Source organism: Castor canadensis, chromosome 6 (assembly GCF_047511655.1).
Source record: "Castor canadensis chromosome 6, mCasCan1.hap1v2, whole genome shotgun sequence".
Classification (NCBI taxonomy): domain Eukaryota; kingdom Metazoa; phylum Chordata; class Mammalia; order Rodentia; family Castoridae; genus Castor; species Castor canadensis.
Window position 1 is genome coordinate 67,139,504 of NC_133391.1, and position 20,545 is coordinate 67,160,048.

Here is a 20,545-nt window from a genome sequence, read left to right on the forward strand (position 1 = left end):
TCCACTTGGTACTGTGTAACTGTGTTCTTGATGGGCTATTGGTGATTTAAGTCACCTGTTTTCTTTCCCTTGGTTTAATTTTGTTTTGTGGCTGTATTGGGTTTTTAGCTAAGTGTGTGTGTGCTATTTTTGTCCCTGGTCTGGGTGTAATTTAGTACTAACTAATTCACAATAATGAAACTAACAACAACAACAACAACAACAAAAAACCCAAATAAATCAATGGGGAGAGATGAAGAAACAAATAAGAAACAAAACAAATAAACAAATAAACAAAAAATTCCAAGTTCAGGAACGATAGAAATTCAGTCTTAGTTTGAGTTCTGGTGTTACTCCTCTGGCATACAGTCCTGGTGTTGGTATTTAAGCAGAAGTTCTGTCATAGTCCCACCAGGTGGTTGGCTTGTGTTTTTTTTTTTTCTCCTGTCTTTCAGCAGCAGCTGCTTGGTCAGCTCCTCCCTCAGTGAGGTGGGGCAGTTTAAGTTTGCATGTTGTCCTCAGGTTCTGGAATCACCTCTGTGGTGCTCCAGCTGTGCTGCTTTGGAGTTGGGTTTTCATGTGCTTGTTTATTGGGGTCTTGTTTCTTTGCCTAGTTCCCTTTCTCTGGGGCAAGGTCAGTGATCTGTCAGCTGGCCCCCTGCTGTCAGTGTGTTGTGATGGTTTGCTGTTTGTTTTTCAATTTTTCAGGGATGTTTGAGTTTGGATGTTGCTCACTGGCTCAGGAGATGAGTTTTGTGGACTGTTACCTGCCCTATGTCAGGCAGTGGCTTATCACCCACTTGCTGTCTGCTCTTTTGCCCTCCTAGCCTTTGTTTACTGATAGTTCATGTGGAGATCAGCTCCTTGCTTCTCCCCCTTCTCCAGTGCACCTTCAGCAACTCTGCTTCCTCTGCTGTGTGTTAGTTTTCAGTTCATTGTTTATTTTTCAGCTTTTTTTGTGTGTGGGGATCAGTCTGCTCATGGGGCTGTGCTGGTTTGTACCAGGGGTTGCTGGGCGAATACTGCATGATGCTTGGTGCTCATCTGTTGGTCTGGTGAATGTCTCCCAAGCGGTTTTGGAGCTGGTGGCTGGTGGTCATGGCAGCCGTCTTGTTTTCTCAGTGTAATGTGTCATGGAGAAGCTTTCTATGGGGTAGAGGTCCAGGGTGTCAAAGTTTTGATTTTTCTTGGTGCTTTATTTCCACCCACTGTGGCTCCAGTGTCTCAGCAAGGTTTTTGATTCATGGAGCTCACACTGCTTCTGTACCCTAGTTGCCATCTTGGATCCTCCTCCAAGATATTTATAAATATTCTCTTATTTATAAAGTCTTTCTTAAAATGTGATTCATGAACAAAATATTCTTAATGTGGTCTAGTCTGTGTAGAGTGTTTTGGGTTTCAGGGTTTATATCATATTATTTCAGCTCTTTAGGTATATGGTTCCCTAAGGTATCATGAGATTATGTTAGTTTTTTTTTTTTTTTTTTTAGCTTTTATAGTCTCTGAAGAGACATATATAAAATAAAGAGTAAAGCAAAGTTGGGAGGAAGATCGTCAAGACTGTTCTTTATGTTCTGTGTTGTCATATATGTATTGTATTTGGGGATCTTGTAGTTAAGAAATAAGTCATTCTGATACATGGTGTGTTCTCCTTTTATGGGAGAAGACAACATTGTAATTTCTCAGACATTTCTTAATGTCATTCAGAATGGTGTTGGAGGAGAATTAGTCAAGAATCCTAAATGGGAAAAGAAAACCACCACCACCACATTTTGCTGGTATGATGCAAATGGGGAAGAGGACTGAACATCTACAACAAGCAAACTGCTTAATTACTGTGAAGAGACTTAAGATTGCTGAGTTCATTGAAAATGATTCTCTATTTTGTGCATGGCTGTATTTCCTACATTTAGTATATTAACTGATCCATAGTATGTACTCAGCAAATATTGTTGAAAATAGACTATTGCATGTATTTGACCTTAAATTGAATCCTAAAATAAGTTGCAGCAGATTTTCCATGTCTCTGAGTACCAGTGCTATGGTCCTTGAATAGTTTGCTCCACTAGTCTTGTTTCCATGGTAAAATGGATTTGCGTCTACTCTCTAGGGTATGTAGGAGGTTGGCAACGTCTCTGTCGATTGTGAGGTCACCATTAAAACCTGGCAGTGATGAGTGCTTCCCCAAGCAGCTGTGCAGCTTTCTCAGTGGTCTCATTCAGTTCCACTTACAACACATAACTGGGCTGGAATTGCATGAGATAAGTGCCGCAAGAGCTCATCACCATGGTGAATGGCTCTGAAAAATCTGAGTGACTAACCCTTTAACAACTAGGTGCTTGACTGAATAGGCACCAAGTCATTAAATGCCAGGGTGCATGGCATGTTGGAAGCCACCTTTTTCTGTTGTGTAAAAAATACTTTAGGTCAAGTAATGTTAGCTAATACATTTAAATTCTCCTCCCAACCCAACAATATGGACCATGTAAAATGTTCTCACTTGCAACAAAAGAAAGTCACGTTGTTATGACTTTTAAGAATCCTGATTGATGAAGGCATGGAAATGTTTCCTTGCTCAATTTTTGTTGCTGAATTTAATAACAGCCTGAGCACATGTGTTTGATCATCTCTCATAGCACTAGTAAATTTTTAAACTTAAGCTATTTTAAGGTTAGATAGGGGAAAAAGCTTCCTCAGAGTGAACTGAAGAAGAGCTTTTTCCTGTCCTTTCTTCAAAGGTGCTTCTAGAAAGAGTTAATTCTCATTTCTTGAAAAATAGTAAGTATACAAACATGCTACTTTTCTTTTAACCCTATCCTTTCTGCCTTCTCAGTCTCTGTTGCTGGTTTCTTCTCTATTTCTAGGGTACTTCTAATGTTAGAGTCCTAAGGATTTGGTCTTAAGCATTCTATACTTTCTTTCTGGTTAACGTGATTCATTTCTTTGGATTAAAATTTGTCTTTCTTTGGCAGTGCCTAGATATATGGCTCTATCTTAAAACCTAAAACCAAGCTGCACACTACATTTATTTACTTGATTCCTCTGCTTGATGTCTTGCAGATGTATTAAACCTAATAAGTTCTCATCAAAAACTTAGATTCTCTACACTAAAATCTGCTTCATTCCTAGGATCTGACTTTTATTTCCCAATTATAAACACTTATCTTCCTTTCTTATGTTCAAGCCAGAAGTTCTGAAGCCATTCTTAATCATTTTGTGACCTTTTGCCCTCATGTTTTAATATCACACCATTAACAAATTTGAGTGTTTGCCCTTTGGTTTGAGTGAGAGTCCAAAATAAATCTCAAATATGTTGACTTTTTTCTACATTCTTAGTCTAGCCACCATGATCTTGCACCTGGACTATCAAAACTGACTTCAAACTGATCTTCCTCAAACAAAACTACAATTTGTTTTCCAAAGATGAACAAGAACTTTTTTTTTTCAGAATCTGTATCAGATTATGTTTTCCACTGTCAGTGGAAATCATACTTCAAATAAAATCTAAATGTCCTTTCATAGTCTTGAAAAGTAACATGCATTGAGTTTGCCAGCCCTACACTTCTATTTCTGCTGCTCTTATTATGCACATGAAGCCTGTCATTCCCTCAGTCTCCATGGCAGTTCTGTAACTGAGTCTTGGTTCATCTTTAGGTTTTACTTGTTGATACACAAATGCCACCATTTTCTCCTTTAATTATTGCAGTAGCCTCCAAATGAGGTTTGTGTCTCTCCATCTCAACTTATAAAGGATAATCTAAGTCATATATACATAAATATATATATATATATATATATATATATATATATATATAATTTTCAATATGGAATTTTAGAAGTCAATGCTCACTATAAAACTTAAAATAGAAAAAGTGAGCTATCCCATCCCTCTTCTACATCCATAATGTCTACCCTACAGGAACTATTCCTTTTCTTCCTTTGCCTCTATATTGACAAATATTATAGTTATATTATTATTTCTTTCTAATCAGAAGATTCGATGGAATGTAATAGCTTTTGGCTGGACTGGTTGATAAGTGAAGAAACAAATTAAAAACTGAATTTACTCCCTAAATTCTTTACATGCTTTTTGTACATAAAACTCATCATAAGCAGTAAGAGATGACAGTAAGGTGAGTTCATGAACAGTAGCTTTTCATGATATAAACAACTAGAATAGAAAAAGAAATGAGAGAACTATAATAACAACAACAAAACTAGTCCCTTGGAATGACAGTGTTGGGATGGATCATTCATTTTCTATTGTATTAGTGTTTGCTACTTTCATTTTACTTCTTCAACATAGAGGCCAAAAAAGGAGCTATTCATCATCATACTTGTGATGTTTATGTATAATGGAGTGAAGGAGGAATACTTTTTGAAACTGTTTTTAAATTCACATCTCTATCACATGTCAGAGGACAACATTGAAAAGGACAATGGTTTACAAGAATATGGGAGAGAAAGCATATTTTTTCACTTGCAGGAAATAAATCTGTTCCTATAATCAAGTATTATGGGAATAATATATGAAACAATATAACACAAGAAACCATGATGAAGCATTTTGTAGTAAAACCTGTAACCAATGTCCAAGAAAAAATATATGTTTAAAAACCAAAGCAGGACTTTCATCAGGTTTTGTTTCTACAAGTGAATCAAATAAGTGATGCTGTTATGGAATGCCCTGTTTTTTTCCCTAATAATCATTCCTATCATATCACTCTGTTCTAGCTGGACTGACCTTGCATTTCCTCAAACACGCTAACCCTGTTCCCATCTCAGTACCTTTGCTTCTCTCCATGTCTAGAAAGCCTTACTCCTAACCCTTGGCCTGGCTACCTCTCATGTGCTGAGTCTTCCCAGTTGTCCGCTCATCTAAAGGGCCATTCACACATCACTGTCTAACCCATTCAAAGCCCTACATTAATTCATGTCATAACATATATAGCTTTTCATTGTGTAAACAGGACTTAAATGATATAATCAAATAAGCCCCCTTTCCTCCAGTTTTACTTTTGGTGTCTTTTTTTAGGTTGTGAGAAGCCCTCTGGCAAACTTAGTCACAAAAATAACTCTGTTTGGTAATAATATATTCATCCCATAACCATCAAAGCTTCTAAATTCATGTCAAGCTAAAATTCATCTGCCACATGCTCCCAACATTTAGCCTTTCTCAGAATAATATGCAGTGACAAAATGGGAATGGGCCAGTGTCTTTGGTGTTTTCCCACCTAGGATTTTCATTTTCCTACTCAGTGCTCCAGGCTTCCACTAGTTATCTAGGACCATAGTAAATGAAGGATACTGAGAAAGGAGAGAAAATTCTTTGGTGAACAACTGTATTAAGGAACATTACTTTCTGGGTGCTTAAGATGAATGCTCTCTTACACAGGCTGCATTTATGGGCTTGGGGGAGATTCTCCTTTTTGGACTGTCCTCAGCACCTGAGATCTCTCACTTGTCCCAGAAAATAGGAATTTATCTCCTGTGGTGGTCACTTTTGATTCCTGCATTGGTCCTTAGATACCAAGCTATATTTTAATCTTTTTTTGTAATGGTAAAATAGAACCAGACAGAAAACAGTATAAATGATCACATGAAGCAATCAAATATAGGTATTTGACCTACTTAAATAAATAGTATATTGTTTCTCATCCTGGAGTGTTAGCTGATGATGTGTCTTGAAGCCCTTTTTACAGCTGTATCCTCAGTTCTGATTGTATGGAGCTGATGCTCATAAACATTATTTTATGAATATCTGATAAAATTATGCATTTAGGGTACAGATTACTATTTGGCAATTAAAATGCCCTTATAGAGAGTGTTTAATTCTACTAAGAAACACAAGTTATTTTTCATGAGAAAAAGAAAGTAGAATATCACACTTCAGTGTATATTTCTCTGTGTGTACACACAACTTTCCTGCCTACGGATATATATGCACATACATGTAAGAGTAAATATGCATGTATGTACATGTGTGTTAGCTTACTGGAAAGAAATATATACATTCATTCATATATGACTTCTGTCTCTTGGGTTTGGGAATGATTCCTTTTTTTACTATATTTTAAAAATGTTCCACTATTTAAAAACATTTGTTTTATGCTTAGAAAACTTTTTATGAAAAAAAAGTAGGCAGGATAACTAAAAGAGGGAAAGAAAGAAAGACAAACTATACCTCAAGTATTCTCCCAAGTCTGCCATGGGGAGTTATCGGGCATCTAACACTAAGGAGGCCTGGGGATGAAACCCTCTGACCACTTAGAAAGTCATTGTGCGTTTGGCAGCTAAGAACTCCAGTCACATAAAACAGTCAGCTCAAGATAAAGTTCAGACCCTTCAGTGCAATGTTTTTCTTTTCTGTTTTGTGAGGGATCCGGCCTGGCCTTGCACTGATATCAAATTTTGGATATCTACCATCTGTGAGGTGTTGTGCTTGTCATCCAAATCCTTAGAGCAGAATTTTTTAAAGATGAGGATTATTTGAAATAACAATCATATGGCAGGCTTAGCTTTTTTGTAGATAGCCTCACAAACACAGTATGCTCTTGAAGCCAGACAATCTTTGGTTTGGGTCCTGTCATCACAAATACTGATTTGTAATCTTAAAACACAATAAATCTTTTGCAACTCTCTTTTTTTCAACTACAAAACTGATGAAATTAGCAATTGTATCTCAAGTTCAGTGTGTAGGTTAAATGAAATAATGCGTAGAAAGTATTTGCCAAATATGTTCTTATGAATATTTAAAAATGTTTGACAAGAAATACTAAAGGACTATATAATGTTTGGAGTGAGTAAATAGAAAGTGGATGGAGCCAGGAGCAAAGACACAAACTTGGAGAGGAGGTGCTAGTTTGGAGAGAACAATGATAAAAGATGTGAGATGATGGATGTGAGATGTAAAGACAGTGGATCTTTAAGGGAAGCAGTGTACTGTGGTAGAGATTGAGGATTCATAAAGGGTGTTATTTAATTGTTGGATGATAAACTCAGAGAGCAGTTGCTGACTGAAGACTGGTCTTGGTACAGGAACAGAACTGCTTAAGGAAACAGAAATAGTTGCTAGAACAGACAAGATCTAGGGCAATGACACTTTGAGGAAGAGTAAAGAATTCAATGGTCAAGTATCTTAGAAAGGAGAATGATGAAAAGGAAATTGTGAGTGGCCTTGTTACAATTTCTGGAGTTGGCATTGTGATCAAGGACTAGACTAAAGGTAGAATTTTAAGTGGAATACACATAGCAAACAAATATAGAATGACAGGTTAAAACAAAAATTTAACTTGTAAATTGGAAGGCTTAGGTTCCAGTCTTAAACATTCACATTATGTCCATGAATTTGAGCAAGCTATGTAATGTTTCTAAGACTTGTTTTCTTAATTTTAAAAACTTTAGTAATGCTTAAATGATTCTTCAGTTTCCTTCAATAACTGTAGTTTTATGATTCCCTTTGAAGCCTTTTGGCCGTGAAAGAAAATGGAATGCTGTTAATAATCTTTTGCATGAAAAGTTTTCCTAAAGATGACACTTGGATACACAGAGAAGTCAACAATGGAAAAGCCTCATGGAAGAAATGAAATCCTAATTCTTCCCTTGATGAAATTACAGGTGGAGTCACACTGTGATGCTCTTCAGTGCAGTGAGTTGATATGTTACTTTGATCTCAAAAGAGAATAAAGCACTGAGTTAGAAGCAGGACTTCTGGAGCACCTGTTCTGTGCATTGAAGGCATGAATCTAAGTACCATGCTAAAACTCTTCCTGTAGAACCTCATGGTCTAATGAGAGCAACACGAGACAATAATCGCTGTGGAGTATTAGTGCAATGACAGAATTTCGTGTGATGTCAAAGTGGAGACAGAAAGCAATGTTTTCTTTGAAAAGAAAACAGGGTCTTCTTGACTTTGAAGACCTGACAGCTTGTACAGAGAGAATGACATTCTGGAAAGAGAACCCAGCATGTATAGTGTACCAAGATATCATGAGGCAGCTAAAAGTTATTCTAATATGTTACAATGTAATGTTTCTTTGCACAGTTAAAGTTTGTCTATGATGGTTATGTGATGTTTGGGCAATAAAATTAAAATTGTAGAGGCAGGCAATAGTTTGTTATAATCTTATGCTTTATATGTCTTCATTAAGTGTTTTGAGTTTATCCCTCCTGGTATCCGGAGAAGACACTGACAGGGTTAAATCAGGAATGGTGTTTTAGGATGACAAAACCATAGGACAGGTACCGTGCCAGAAGTATATTTTCATAAAGATATATATGTGCATGGGGAATACACAACTCCATGAGAGATCACCTCTAGTTAATGTCATATCGAAATGACATTTTGTTTGATTTAAGAACAAATGGCATTATAATTTATGCTAAGCCCTATATTATGATTATCTTTAAGCTATAATGGTTTATTTGTTCAATGAATTATATACTACAGCATTACCTACAAGAAAATACTTAAGAAAAACAAAACCATATTTAAATAGAAATTCAGATCCTGTAGGAAATTATATTTTTCTAAAATATTTTTATAAACATATAGTGGCGGCAAATCCTTTCAGCAACTTCTGTTACCACAAATGAAATACTTGTGTATCTTGCTATTTTTGTGATACACCTTAATCTTGGGATAATGGGCTAGATATCTTAAGACATTCAAGACACTGGCTTTCCTTTTCCCATCAAGAAGGTTACTTGACTTTTCAATTAAATGAGTTCATTTTTATTTTTTTGTCTACATTTTTCCCATTTCTGTTTTCAAGCCAGGCAGCTTTTTGAATTGTTGCTTGAGCTCAATATCCTCTTTGCCACAGCTCTAATGCCTGATCTCGTAAGGAGCATGTCAATCTTATTCAATTCTTGCCACCTGTTAAGATCTTTCTCATATTCAAAAAATATTATGCATATCACCTTCCCCATGTTCTTTAGTAGTACATTGTATTCTTCAATGAATTAACTAATTATTTAATTGACAATAATTGTACCTATTTATGATATACAACATTCTATTCATACATATTATGGAAAGGCTAAATCAAGCCAATTAAGAAAACTGTTATTCATATATTTACCATTTTCATGAGAACACTTAAAATTTATTCTCTTTATATATAATTTTCAAGTATACAATGCATTGTTAATGATTATAATCACCATATGGTACAATAGATTCTTTGAACTTCCTCCTCTCTAACTGAAATTTTATATTCTGTGCCCAACATCTTCTCAACCTTCCCTCCCCTGCCCTCTGGAGACCACTGTTCTAAACTCTGCTTCCATGAATTCAGCTTTTTTTAAAGATTCCAGATGTAGGTGAAGTCACATAGTATTTGTGTTTTGTGTCTGACTTATTTCACTGAACTTAATCTTCTCCAGGTTCATCCATATTGTCACAAATGACAGAATTTCTTTCTTTCTTAAGGCTGGCTAGTATTCCATTGCGTCTATATACTAAATTTTCTTCAGTCATTCTTCCAATGATGGACCCTTAAGTCTGTTCTATCCCTTGACAATTTTGAACATTGCTTCAATGAACATGGGAGTGCAGGTACCACTTTGACATATTGATTCCATTTCCTTTGGCTATATATTCAGTGCCTTCCATCATTCCACTAAAACTTTACCTATAAAACGAAGGTTCAGGACAGTAAAGAAAACTGCAGAGAAGCATAGAAGAATGACGAGAAGACATGAGATAATTGCAGTGGTCCTTTGGTTCTGTAAGTAAGCAAGAAGTGAAGTGGTGGGAGTGAGTCTTCATCCCCACAGGAGTGGGGACAAGAGTGAACAGGGCCACACTGCTTTCTGCGTCATGTAATATTTTAGTTAAGCCTACATCAGCTGTTTAACATCTGTTTATCTCTTTATAGCCCCAAATTAATGTCAGTTTGAACTAATGAAACATTTATTTTCAATGAATTGAAGCAATAGTGTTTAAACACTACTGCATATTGGCCAGGTCAAATTTCATGCTGTGATTAGAAGCTGGTGACAGCTTCAATACATCTACAAGGAGATTGATATTAATGATGTTTTTAAAAGTACAGAGGCATACAAATAGAGAAAAATATCAAAGTTAGAAAGCAAACACTAATGTTAAATTGCAAAATACTGAAATTCTCACTGAATGACAAAATCAGAGAAAAATTACAAGGGAACACGTCACCATATGAGAAAATGCACGATGGCAGAAATAAAGAAGAAAACAACTGCTAACCTTCACTGCTACATATTCTCAAAATATTTCAAAATAGTTTAAATTACTTTGAAAAATTTTAAAAAGGACAATCTGGGAGAAAAACGCTTACTGTAGGTAATGCATTGTGTCATCCTAATTTATATCTTTTCTTCCCTTCAGTTTAGTTTGCACTAAAGTAAATGCTGCCTTATGGTAGATTGTTGAACACAGGGGCATTTATAAAGAGAGGTTAATATGGGTTTGTGTTCTTTCATGGCTTGTAAAATCACAGTGCACATAAAACAATTTGTTTTCTTAATGGAAAAAATGAATCCTTTGTGAAGATACAGAAAGCCTAAGATTTTCTGTACTTCTGCTTTTATCCAAGCCAGTATCTTTTATGATAGAGACCAAAGCTGGAGCACTTCGTGCCACAGGATAGTGCTCTGGTGTCACAGAAGAAGTCTACATTGTGACATTTGGTCTACATGTCTCAGAGTGACCTGAGTCTGGCACACAGTGTCAGACAGGAGGTATATAGTGAATGAATGAGTCACCATTTACAATTTCACTAACTTCTTTCCTTTTTAAAAAAGATCTTGTTTAAAAAATTATACAGTTAAACTGGTTACACACTAGATATTTTGCACTATGCAAAGTTCTTAATTCTTAATAGAACAAAATATAACACAGAAAAACATTTAGTTCAAACAATACTTAATGTGCTATATAGGTATACAGAATGAATAAACTGAATCTTTGGACTCTGAGGTTTTCAGTTTATATTCAAATGTCTGGGAGCTTATGTTTATTATGGTGATCCTTGCTGTTAAAATAAAAATATCAGTGAATATTTACTAAATAACTATCTAGTATCAAATCCCATGAAAAGAGCATTATATATGTTTTAAAAATTATCCTCCATACAACCTAAGAAGTTTTTCTATAGATGTTACTGTAATCTTCTCATAGTTGCTTTACTAACATAGTTATGAACTCAAATAGTCTTAAGTCCAGAATCTACTCTTGAAATTATTAAATTTTATATGATAGTTGCAATTAAATTTTATAAGGTTTATGGTTATAAATCTAATCATGCTTATAGCCTGCTGAAAGAATGTATTGGATCATAAATTTATGATTGAAGTAAACTCAGCATATTTGCCTGAGATGGTCTCACTGATGTCTTAATTCAGTCATCAGGCACAGTTTTATTGTTGGCTTTCAGTGCTTAGTGAGTCTCAAAATTGCGCTAATATATAAGACAATAATGTATTTTTCTATATTTTCACAATCTGGATTTATGATATATAGTGAGACACTCAGTTCATGTGTAAATGTACTATGTCATTAATGAACATTATTTAATACCTTTTGCATTTAATATTCTCTTGTTATTCAAACTATGACCAAGGGAGAATTTTCTAGATTTCATATAATATCTTTAAAATTCAAGCTAATTTCAGATTTGAGAAAAGTAAAACATAAATGGAAAATAAAATAATTCGTTGGCACTCAGATAATTACACAAAAATATTGGCCCAAGTATAACATATATATATGCACTCAGATAATTACACAAAAATATTGGCCCAAGTATAACATATATATACATATATGTGTGTGTTTATGTCTAATATTTTAAGGGGTCCTTAAGCTAAATCTTTTTACATTTTCTCCTACCCTGAAATGTGTTTTTTGTGTGGATGTACATATGTGTATTTATAATAGAGAGGGGGAGAAAAAGTAGGAGTGGGGAGATAGGGAGGAGGAGAGAGAATTTCTAGTTCTTGAGAATTTTTAATGATTTGAAAAGTTTAATAAGGTGAAATAGATTTGGATTTTTAGATTTACTCTTGAGATGCCTTGTAATATCAATTTGGTACAGAATGAAATGAATCACCTGATCTTTCTGTATAGAAAGATGTAATAGACTTTATCAATGAAAACAAAATTTAAACTTGAAGGCAGTGACTAGGGAAATAGAGACGAAAGGGATAAATTGGGGACCTTTAATCTACTCAACAAATATTTGCTAACTATTTTGTATGTGGCAGGTATTCTGTTACCTGTTAGGCAAAAACAAAACCAAAGTATTAATATTTTAAGACACATAAAATATGTGATATAAAAAAATCTCTTGTATATATTTAAGGAAAACATGCATTTTTTTCAAGGTAAGTTTATTTTTTTAATTTTTCAGGCTGAAAAATTTACTATATCTGAAGAAATAATTGTGTAATTTTAGTGCTACTTATATGTACAGCAAAGTGAGTCATACATAAATTTCACGTGCTAAATTATTTGTTGTTGTTGTTCATTTATTCACATGTGCATACATTATTTGGGTCATTTCTCCACCTTGCTCCCTCCCTTCCCCCCCTCTCCTTCTCAATTTCAGGCAGGTCCTGTTCTGCCCTTGTCACTGATTTTGTTGAAGAAAGGACATATGTATAATAAGAAAGACAAAGTGTTTTTGCTAGTTAAGGATAGCTATACAGAAAGATTCCTACTATTGCTTTCATGTACCCATGTCACATGCTAAATTTGAAGCAGAATTAAGACCTTTGATATTAGCAGATTGGGTTTGACTAATGTAAATTTTAGAGGATTGTTTCTTCAAAAAATTGCTGAAGAGGTAACAATGAAATGTATGCTATTTATATATTAATTATATTTAATTAAAACTAAAAATTAAAAAGTATCCCCATGGAACACTTTTTTAGTTACAATACAATTTATATCCTAAAAAACAAAGAAATAAATGACTAGGCTTAACCTTACTATATTGCAAGAACACCTACTTGTAAGCTCTTTTTATTGATCATAACCATATTTTACAGTTTTTAACCATAGTTTTATGGTCACAATTGTATGACTCTTAAAAATGTTATGAAATGAAACCTGTTTATATAAGTGATGCTTCATTTCTTTCTTTCATTCTGTGAATGTTTTAAAAATGTTCACTTGAAGGCTTTAAGATTATTTTAGATACTAATTTCAATGCTATGTGCTGCATTTACCTTGATAGGTTACATGAATTCTTCTGTCAAGAGTTGGGACTGTGTGGTGTTGCAATTAAATACTCTTTCTGTACATGTTGTACATGTAAGTGACCCCATGGGTCTCCCAAAGTAAGCCTTTAACATTCCAGAATTTTTACTGTGCATCTGTTGTTGGCATCTAGCCTCCCACCCACACAGGCTAAGACTAACTAAATGAAGTTTATGCTAGTGCAATAAAGAACGTAAAGATGAAGTAATAAAATGGAAAGACAGTTAACTTACTTGTGGGGTTGCTAAAATAGCTTCACTGAAAGAGTGTATGTACATTGGTCAAAACAGCATGCATATCTAGAACTTAGAAAATAATTGTTAAATGGCAATTCTTATATATTTTTATTGTTATATATTCCAGATGGGATTTATACAGCTCAATGAAGACTTCATATTTATTGAGCCACTCAATGATACAATGGCCATAACGGGTCACCCACACCGCTTATACAGGCAGAAAAGGTCCATGGAAGAAAGAGCCACAGAGAAGTCAGCTCTTGGCAATCCTTACTGCGGAGTCATTTCAGGTAATGCCTTCTTCTGAAAGGACATAAACACATGAGAGATGGATCCTTTAAACATATTCTCCTCCCCTCTTTCCCTCCTTCCCTTTTTCATTTCTTTCTACTAACATTATTTATTTATAATGGTGAATAAAAATTAGATATATCTATTTTAGGATTCTCTTTTAGTATTTTTATTAAGCATTACATTTTAATATTCAATGGTAGAAACTCAAAAAGTCTTCAGAGATTTACATACAATGTGTCCTGTAACTTCTTGACTCGTGAAAGTGTTCTTATAGGACACTGTTCACTTCACTGGAATAAAAATGACACTGAGAGAATTCTAAATCATCTAAAACTGAATACTGTGAGCTCATAGTCTTATTTTAGTTCACATCCATGAGAACATCATAGATATCTCTTCAGTTTGACTAGAAACATACTCTTTGATAACTCATCTAAAAAATCATCTTGAAGGTTAAAATTAGCAGCAGAATAGAAAGAGGTGTAAAGATTTATACTTTTAAATTTTATTCTTAGTCTGGGAATCCTATAATCTGGAACTTTTCAGAGGTTCATAAACATTTTCAGCCATCAAATCCTCATCTCCTTTTATCTGCAATTTCACAGAAATAAAATGGAGTGACTGTTTTGTGTACTTTCTTATGTCCTTTAGGCATAAATCTGTGATATTTGTAAGAATAGTAAAGAATATGAAAGATATTGGACCTGGATGTCATAGCCCACATTTTAAAAAAAAGTTTATCAAGGAAAAAAAAAATCTTTGAACATCTAACCCAGACTTCTCAGTGAATATCAACTGATTTGAGAAATATTTCCAATTAAAATATGGGGAAATATGAATTTATTGAAGAATTTTCAATATAAAGACTTTAAATTTTGACTTACAGATTTGAAATTGAGTATCAATGTAGTTAGTGCCAAGACACAGATTTTTAAATTGTAGTATTTGAGACAAGGTTAGGTATATGAACTGTCACAAGTAACATTTGCAGAGACCATAGGATCCAAGTCATCAGTTGTCCAGGGTGTTCAGATTCAGAATAAATAAAATATGCTTCCGTTTGAATATATTTATCTTAAATTAGTCTGTGATTTATACTTTTTTTGGAAACTCATTATATCCACCTGCATGAGAGTCATCAAGAGCATAGTTAAATGAATGTTTCTCCGTTTCCCAATCAAAGCAATTTAGACACATTCTCTTACCTATTCAAAAAGCTATTGATACAATGGAGATACAGTCAGCTGAGAAAAAGTTACAGCATTATAAACCACAAAAAATCCTTTGTATTGTGAAACTATAATAACAATAGCAACAGCTTGGATTGAGTCCATTAAAGATGATTTGAAAATCTGCCCTGTGTAACTTTGAATCATAGCAAGTTCCAGCTGTTCTAATTACTCATGTGCAGTGATGACACAAAGCAGGCTTTGTGTGCCATTATGCACGGAGTAAAATCTTTTAGAGAATTCTTAATTTTAATAGGGTAATAAAGCACAAATTCATGGTTCATATTTGGCAAACACTACTCAGAATGTTTCCTATATATTATATATCATATATAATATGTGTAATTTACCTGCTACTATTGACCTACTTGGATCAAGGATTTGAATGCCAAGAGTATAAGCTGTCACCAGTCAGATGATTTACTGAACTTACCTATTTTGGGAAGCTTGAGTTCAGTGTTTATAAATTGTTTTAAAATTAGTGATTCATAAAAAAGTGTTCTTTTTCTTTTACTCATATGTGCAGTTGTTGCATTTCTTTCCTTTAGGTTTATGTATTAATATATTAACAATATGGCTTAAATTTATTTAATGTTACAGTATATTTTTGCAAAATAGAATTGCAAAGTTTGCTTATCTTCTACTTGGTCTTTGAACTATTCCTTTTCATCATTTTAATGCTACAAGTAAATTATGCTTATATTTATTGACCACGTTAATATTTTTTCCAACAGTGATCTTTCTACTCTACTCTAAGATGACTTTGTTAGGTTGTTTTCTTAAACTATGATACAGAAGAAGGGATGGTAAATGAGATTAAGAGTCAGAGGCCCTGGATTCAAGATCCAGCTTCAGTCTCACTAAAGCTAGGTAATTGTGTACAATTTCCCTGTATTTATAAACCTTAACATTTTTATTTGCGTTGTAAGTATGACCAGTTCCTTCACAGAGATGTAGAGTCAAGTGATACAACTTCTACTCTTAAGAGATGAATAATGTTTAGATACACTGGAAAATCAACAATTATATAGCAGAGTCATATCTATTAACAGGTCTAATGCACAAGTCTTTCAAGTGAGGAGCTGGGTTTTCAAAGATGAAGTAAACTTTTAAGACTAGAAGGAAAAAGTACAGTATCCAGGTTAAGATAATGGACTTTGAGGTCAGCTGCATGTGTTCATATCCCTATGTTACCAATTCCTAACTGAGTGATCTCTCAAAAGTTCCAGTTGCAATATATAAACTGAGAATATTGATACCTGAATCTCAAGGCTTCCTTAGAATTAAATGTGATTATGCGTGAAAACGAAAAACGTATGTGACGTTTTTAGCAATGTTGTAGATGCCAGTGGGTCAAGAGCATTTCAGGGAGATGAAGCAAAACATGTGAAAGTATAAAGGCATGAGAAAGCATCAGCCAGGGGAGCTGATCCAAATGTCTGCACTTGATAAGATACAGCCCTGGAAAAGTAGCCATGGACTGAATAATGATGGGACTTGCATGCTTTGCAAGTGACATTACCAATTTGTATTGCTTAGCATTTTAGTTTAATCTTATGAGTATGAAAAAGAAAATTTATAGAATTAAAAAACAAGGTCTGAGCAGGACATCTAGATTGTCTTTATTCTTAGGGCTGAAGTAATTAGGTCACTACTGAGAGAGTTCCCACAAAGCATCCATCACTGCGGAGCAGATCGCTGTCAGTATGTGGAACATAGTATGTAAGGCACATATTAAACAAATTTCTTTTCTAACTGAAAGTAAAGTAACAACTGTGTAGTTTTTAATATGTGCACGTGGGTAGAAAATGGTCTGAAGAGTTTGGAAATGAAGAATGAGCTAAGTGGAGTTGTAGACAATGAAAACATCAAAGGACACAGTATAATAAAAAGATTGCTTCAATATGCATGAATTTCACACACAACAGCTTACTTATATGTTGGAATCTACCATGAAGTTCAGATTCTTAAGCAGCCCATCATCTTCCAGATAGTCCATTTAAATGTAACGTGGAAATAAGTATACAGGAGGCTGACAGATTGGGACTAAAATAGTTGTTACTAACTGGGGCAGTAAAAGAGACATACTTTTCTAATATGATCTGTGCACTCTTGAAACAGTATAAAATCTCTCATTTTATAAATTCTTCCTCTGGTTCATATTTTAGCTCCCCTTTTGTTTTTCTTACATATATATCTGTTTCCTCTATGGACATGTTTTCTTCCATTGTGTGCTAACTATGTGTAGGCATTTGTCAGGAATTCCTTCTTTTCTTTCTACTTCTTTGTTTCACTAACTTTCTCAAGGAGATATAACTCAAATCTATGGGTACACTTCACATTGATTAGTTTCAAACACTGTCTCCATTTCAAACCTCTCCTCTGACTTTTAGGTACATAATAATATAACCTCTACTCAGATGTCTATCAAGCACCTCAAACCTAGTAAATCTGAAGCTGAAACTATCAATAAACAGTTTACTTCACTACTGTTTAAAGAGGAACTTCATAGGTATCATCTGTTCATAACTTTTATAAAAATGACCTAGAAGTCATTATTTACAGAAAAGTGTTTGGTTGTAATGTGACAATCCCTTTTGAAGTTCTGACAATTTAAATTTTGCAGTAATCATTTGTATTTTTTCTGTATTTGAAATGGATTTGTCTTAAGACTAGAAAATAAGTCTGAGTAAAATGGAGAGCCAATAAATAACTGCCTTTTATGGTAATTTCTAATGCTTTTTAAGCAGACTGTCATTATTTCATTGACTATTGTTGTCACCCAACATGGTTATATAGGCTCTGGAGACTAATCAAGCAAAAGAGACAGATTGAAAATTTATGCAGAGTAGGTTCATTTTATGGACAATAGTAAGGAAGTCTTCACTGATAAACAAAAGTCAAAACCACATCTGGAAAAAGTGTGCTACAGGCCAATGGAGTGGCTGGCCCAGAGACCCACAACTGTGAGTATACTAGTACTGTTGGAAAAGGGTCAGCAAAGCCTTAGTGAGAAGAGAGATGGGAGAGTCCCGGGACATTGATGGTTGGTCTAGCTGTTACTAAATTGGTTTGAAATTATGTCTCTATAAAGTATTATATGAAATGTTACAAAATATTGAATGGAAGTTACTGCTTTAGGTCAAACTGGAATTCTTGATTTAATTTAGATACAGTATGCTAAAAACAGTTGAAAAATCATCTGGCCACATTCAAGATGCAATATTTAGGACATATGAAATTATTTCTAGAGCTATGTGTGGACCATGAAAGCTATTCGTTGAACACTCGTATATTTCTTACAATATGGCAGGTTGTAAGCAGTGGACACACTGTCCTCACTTTTGTGGAGCTCAAGTGTGGTGATAGGGCCAACCAAGCAAGTAGTGAGCAACATAGGGATTTGAATAAGGAATTCATAAGTGCCTGGCTGACTGAAGGGCAGTGAGAGACATCTGCATTAGGTATGGTTTAGGGTAAATTGCTGTAGCAAAAACAGTGGTTCAAGTAAGCTAGCAGCTTATTTCTCCAACATGTTATAGTTGAAAAGTATGCAGAAGGCCAGGACAAATTGGTCAGTCTGACCTGTGACATAACCCAGTGGCCCAGATTCTTCCTATGTTATCATTCATCATTCCTTTGAAGTGTTATCTCCTGCCATGTCAACCTTAGCTCACTACACTTTGTCTGAATTCTAGCCCACAGGGTATAACAAAGAGAAAGTAAGAGACAAGCAATTTTCTTTTAAAGAGTGACTCAGAACTTCCATGTAGCACTTCTGTCCGTAATCCACTTTCAATACTTAGTTAACATGATTACATCCAGATGAATGAGGGTGAAAAAGGTTCTGCTGTAGGGAGTAGGGTAGTGAAGGGATGATGCAGTAATGGGAAGGAGGAAGTGGCAGGAAAAGGAAGTAGGAGGATGAATATGGTACAAAAATGTATACACTTGTATATAAATGCAAAAATTATACCTGTTAAAACTGTTCCAGGAATTGGGAGAGGCAGAATAAATGAGAATGGTGGGGGGAGGTGAATACAAGTATGATATATTTGATACATTGTAAGAACCTTTGCAAATGCCACAATGTACCCCCCAACACAACAATAAAGGAAAAATAAGTCAATAAAAAAACAGTAGACTGAGAAGTGGTTTTGGTTAGGTAGCTACAAATCAATAAAAAAAGACAAAATAGGGAGGGATTTAGGGAAGGATTTTCTATTTCTAAAGGAAAGAAATGAAAAAATGGATAGTGAAACAGAATTAATAGAGTCTACTGCAACAATCTCTGTAAAACCTTAGTATGAAAAAGTGCCAACTAGGAGAAAATATGAGAGAATATGGATATGTGTCCATGTAAAAGGAGGTGGCATTTTTTAGTTAGTATACTTTTCCATTTTAGTGTCATTTGCTTGGTAGAAGTTGACACTGGTGAAAAACTATCACTTCTCTCATTTAGTAAATATGTATAGTTCACAAAGTTTCTTATTTCCTTCCAAAGCCAATTAGCACCTAAGAAAGGTATCAATAAAATATGAGAATTTGTTTATATTCTCATATTTGAATATATATATTTCTCATGATCTATTTATTAGGTATTGACCCTGCATATACTTGTAGGAATGTTCCCTACTAAATAGTTACCATAAGTTTATGTTGTAAAAGACCAACACTTAATTCTTAATTTTCCTAGAGCAGAAATAATAACAAAACCAGTTCTGTTCTTGTCTGTCCTTGGGATCTTTGGTTTAACTCTTGTACTAAATCTGGGTCCACAAAGTTTACTTTTAACTCTACTGATTGTGTTTTAGATGACTAGTCTTGTTTTTGTCATCCTGCATTGTCTTGCTACCTGTTATAGTGCTTGTTTTCAATGAATATGGAATATTTGCTTTCGGTACTAAATCTGGACCCATAAAATTTACCTTTAACTCTAGTGATTTTGTTTCAGATGACTACTTTTTTCATTCTGCATTACCTTGTTACATGTTATAGTGCTTATTTTCCATGATTAAATAATATTTGCTTTTGTTTTCATAACACTTAAGTTAATTTAGTTAACTGATTACATTATATTTGAATACAACTTGGCCTATTTTATTTATTTATTTTTATTGTTGTGCTGGGTAGGGGTGCAAGGTGCGCATTTACAAAAGTTCTTACAATATCTCTAATATATCATAGTTGAATTCATCCCCTCCTCCATTCTCCTTTATCTCCCCCAGTTCCTGGAATAGTTTCAACAGGTATTATTTCTCCATTTACATACATGTGTACACAGTATTTGCATAGATTTTTAGTCTGTGTTATTGCTAGGAAAAAAAAAAGTGTCATAATTATGTAGGTAGCTAAGGCCAGAGAAGTTCACAGCAATGGTTTCAGGATCACTTCAGGTTAGATCTTAAAGATGTCTCAGTTGTTTCTAGAATTCAGAAATACGGTAGGTAAGGAATAAAGAAATAAAGTAATCCCTTATCCATGAAGAAAAGTTAGAGGGCAAAGAACGGTAGAATAGGTATGTAATAAAATAGAACACAACGGAGCAGAATTGAATAGGC

General features: G+C 34.4%; 1 protein-coding gene across 2 annotated transcripts in view; it reads left to right on the forward strand.

Annotated features, from left to right (window-relative positions):
- Adamts19 (ADAM metallopeptidase with thrombospondin type 1 motif 19) overlaps positions 1-20,545 on the forward strand; it is a 276,147-nt gene that overhangs the window by 37,897 nt on the left and 217,705 nt on the right. For both annotated transcript variants that reach the window (XM_074076627.1, XM_074076628.1), the window contains exon 3: positions 13,586-13,751. In XM_074076627.1, the coding sequence (XP_073932728.1) occupies positions 13,586-13,751 (166 nt within the window). The remainder of the gene's footprint in view (positions 1-13,585; positions 13,752-20,545) is intronic.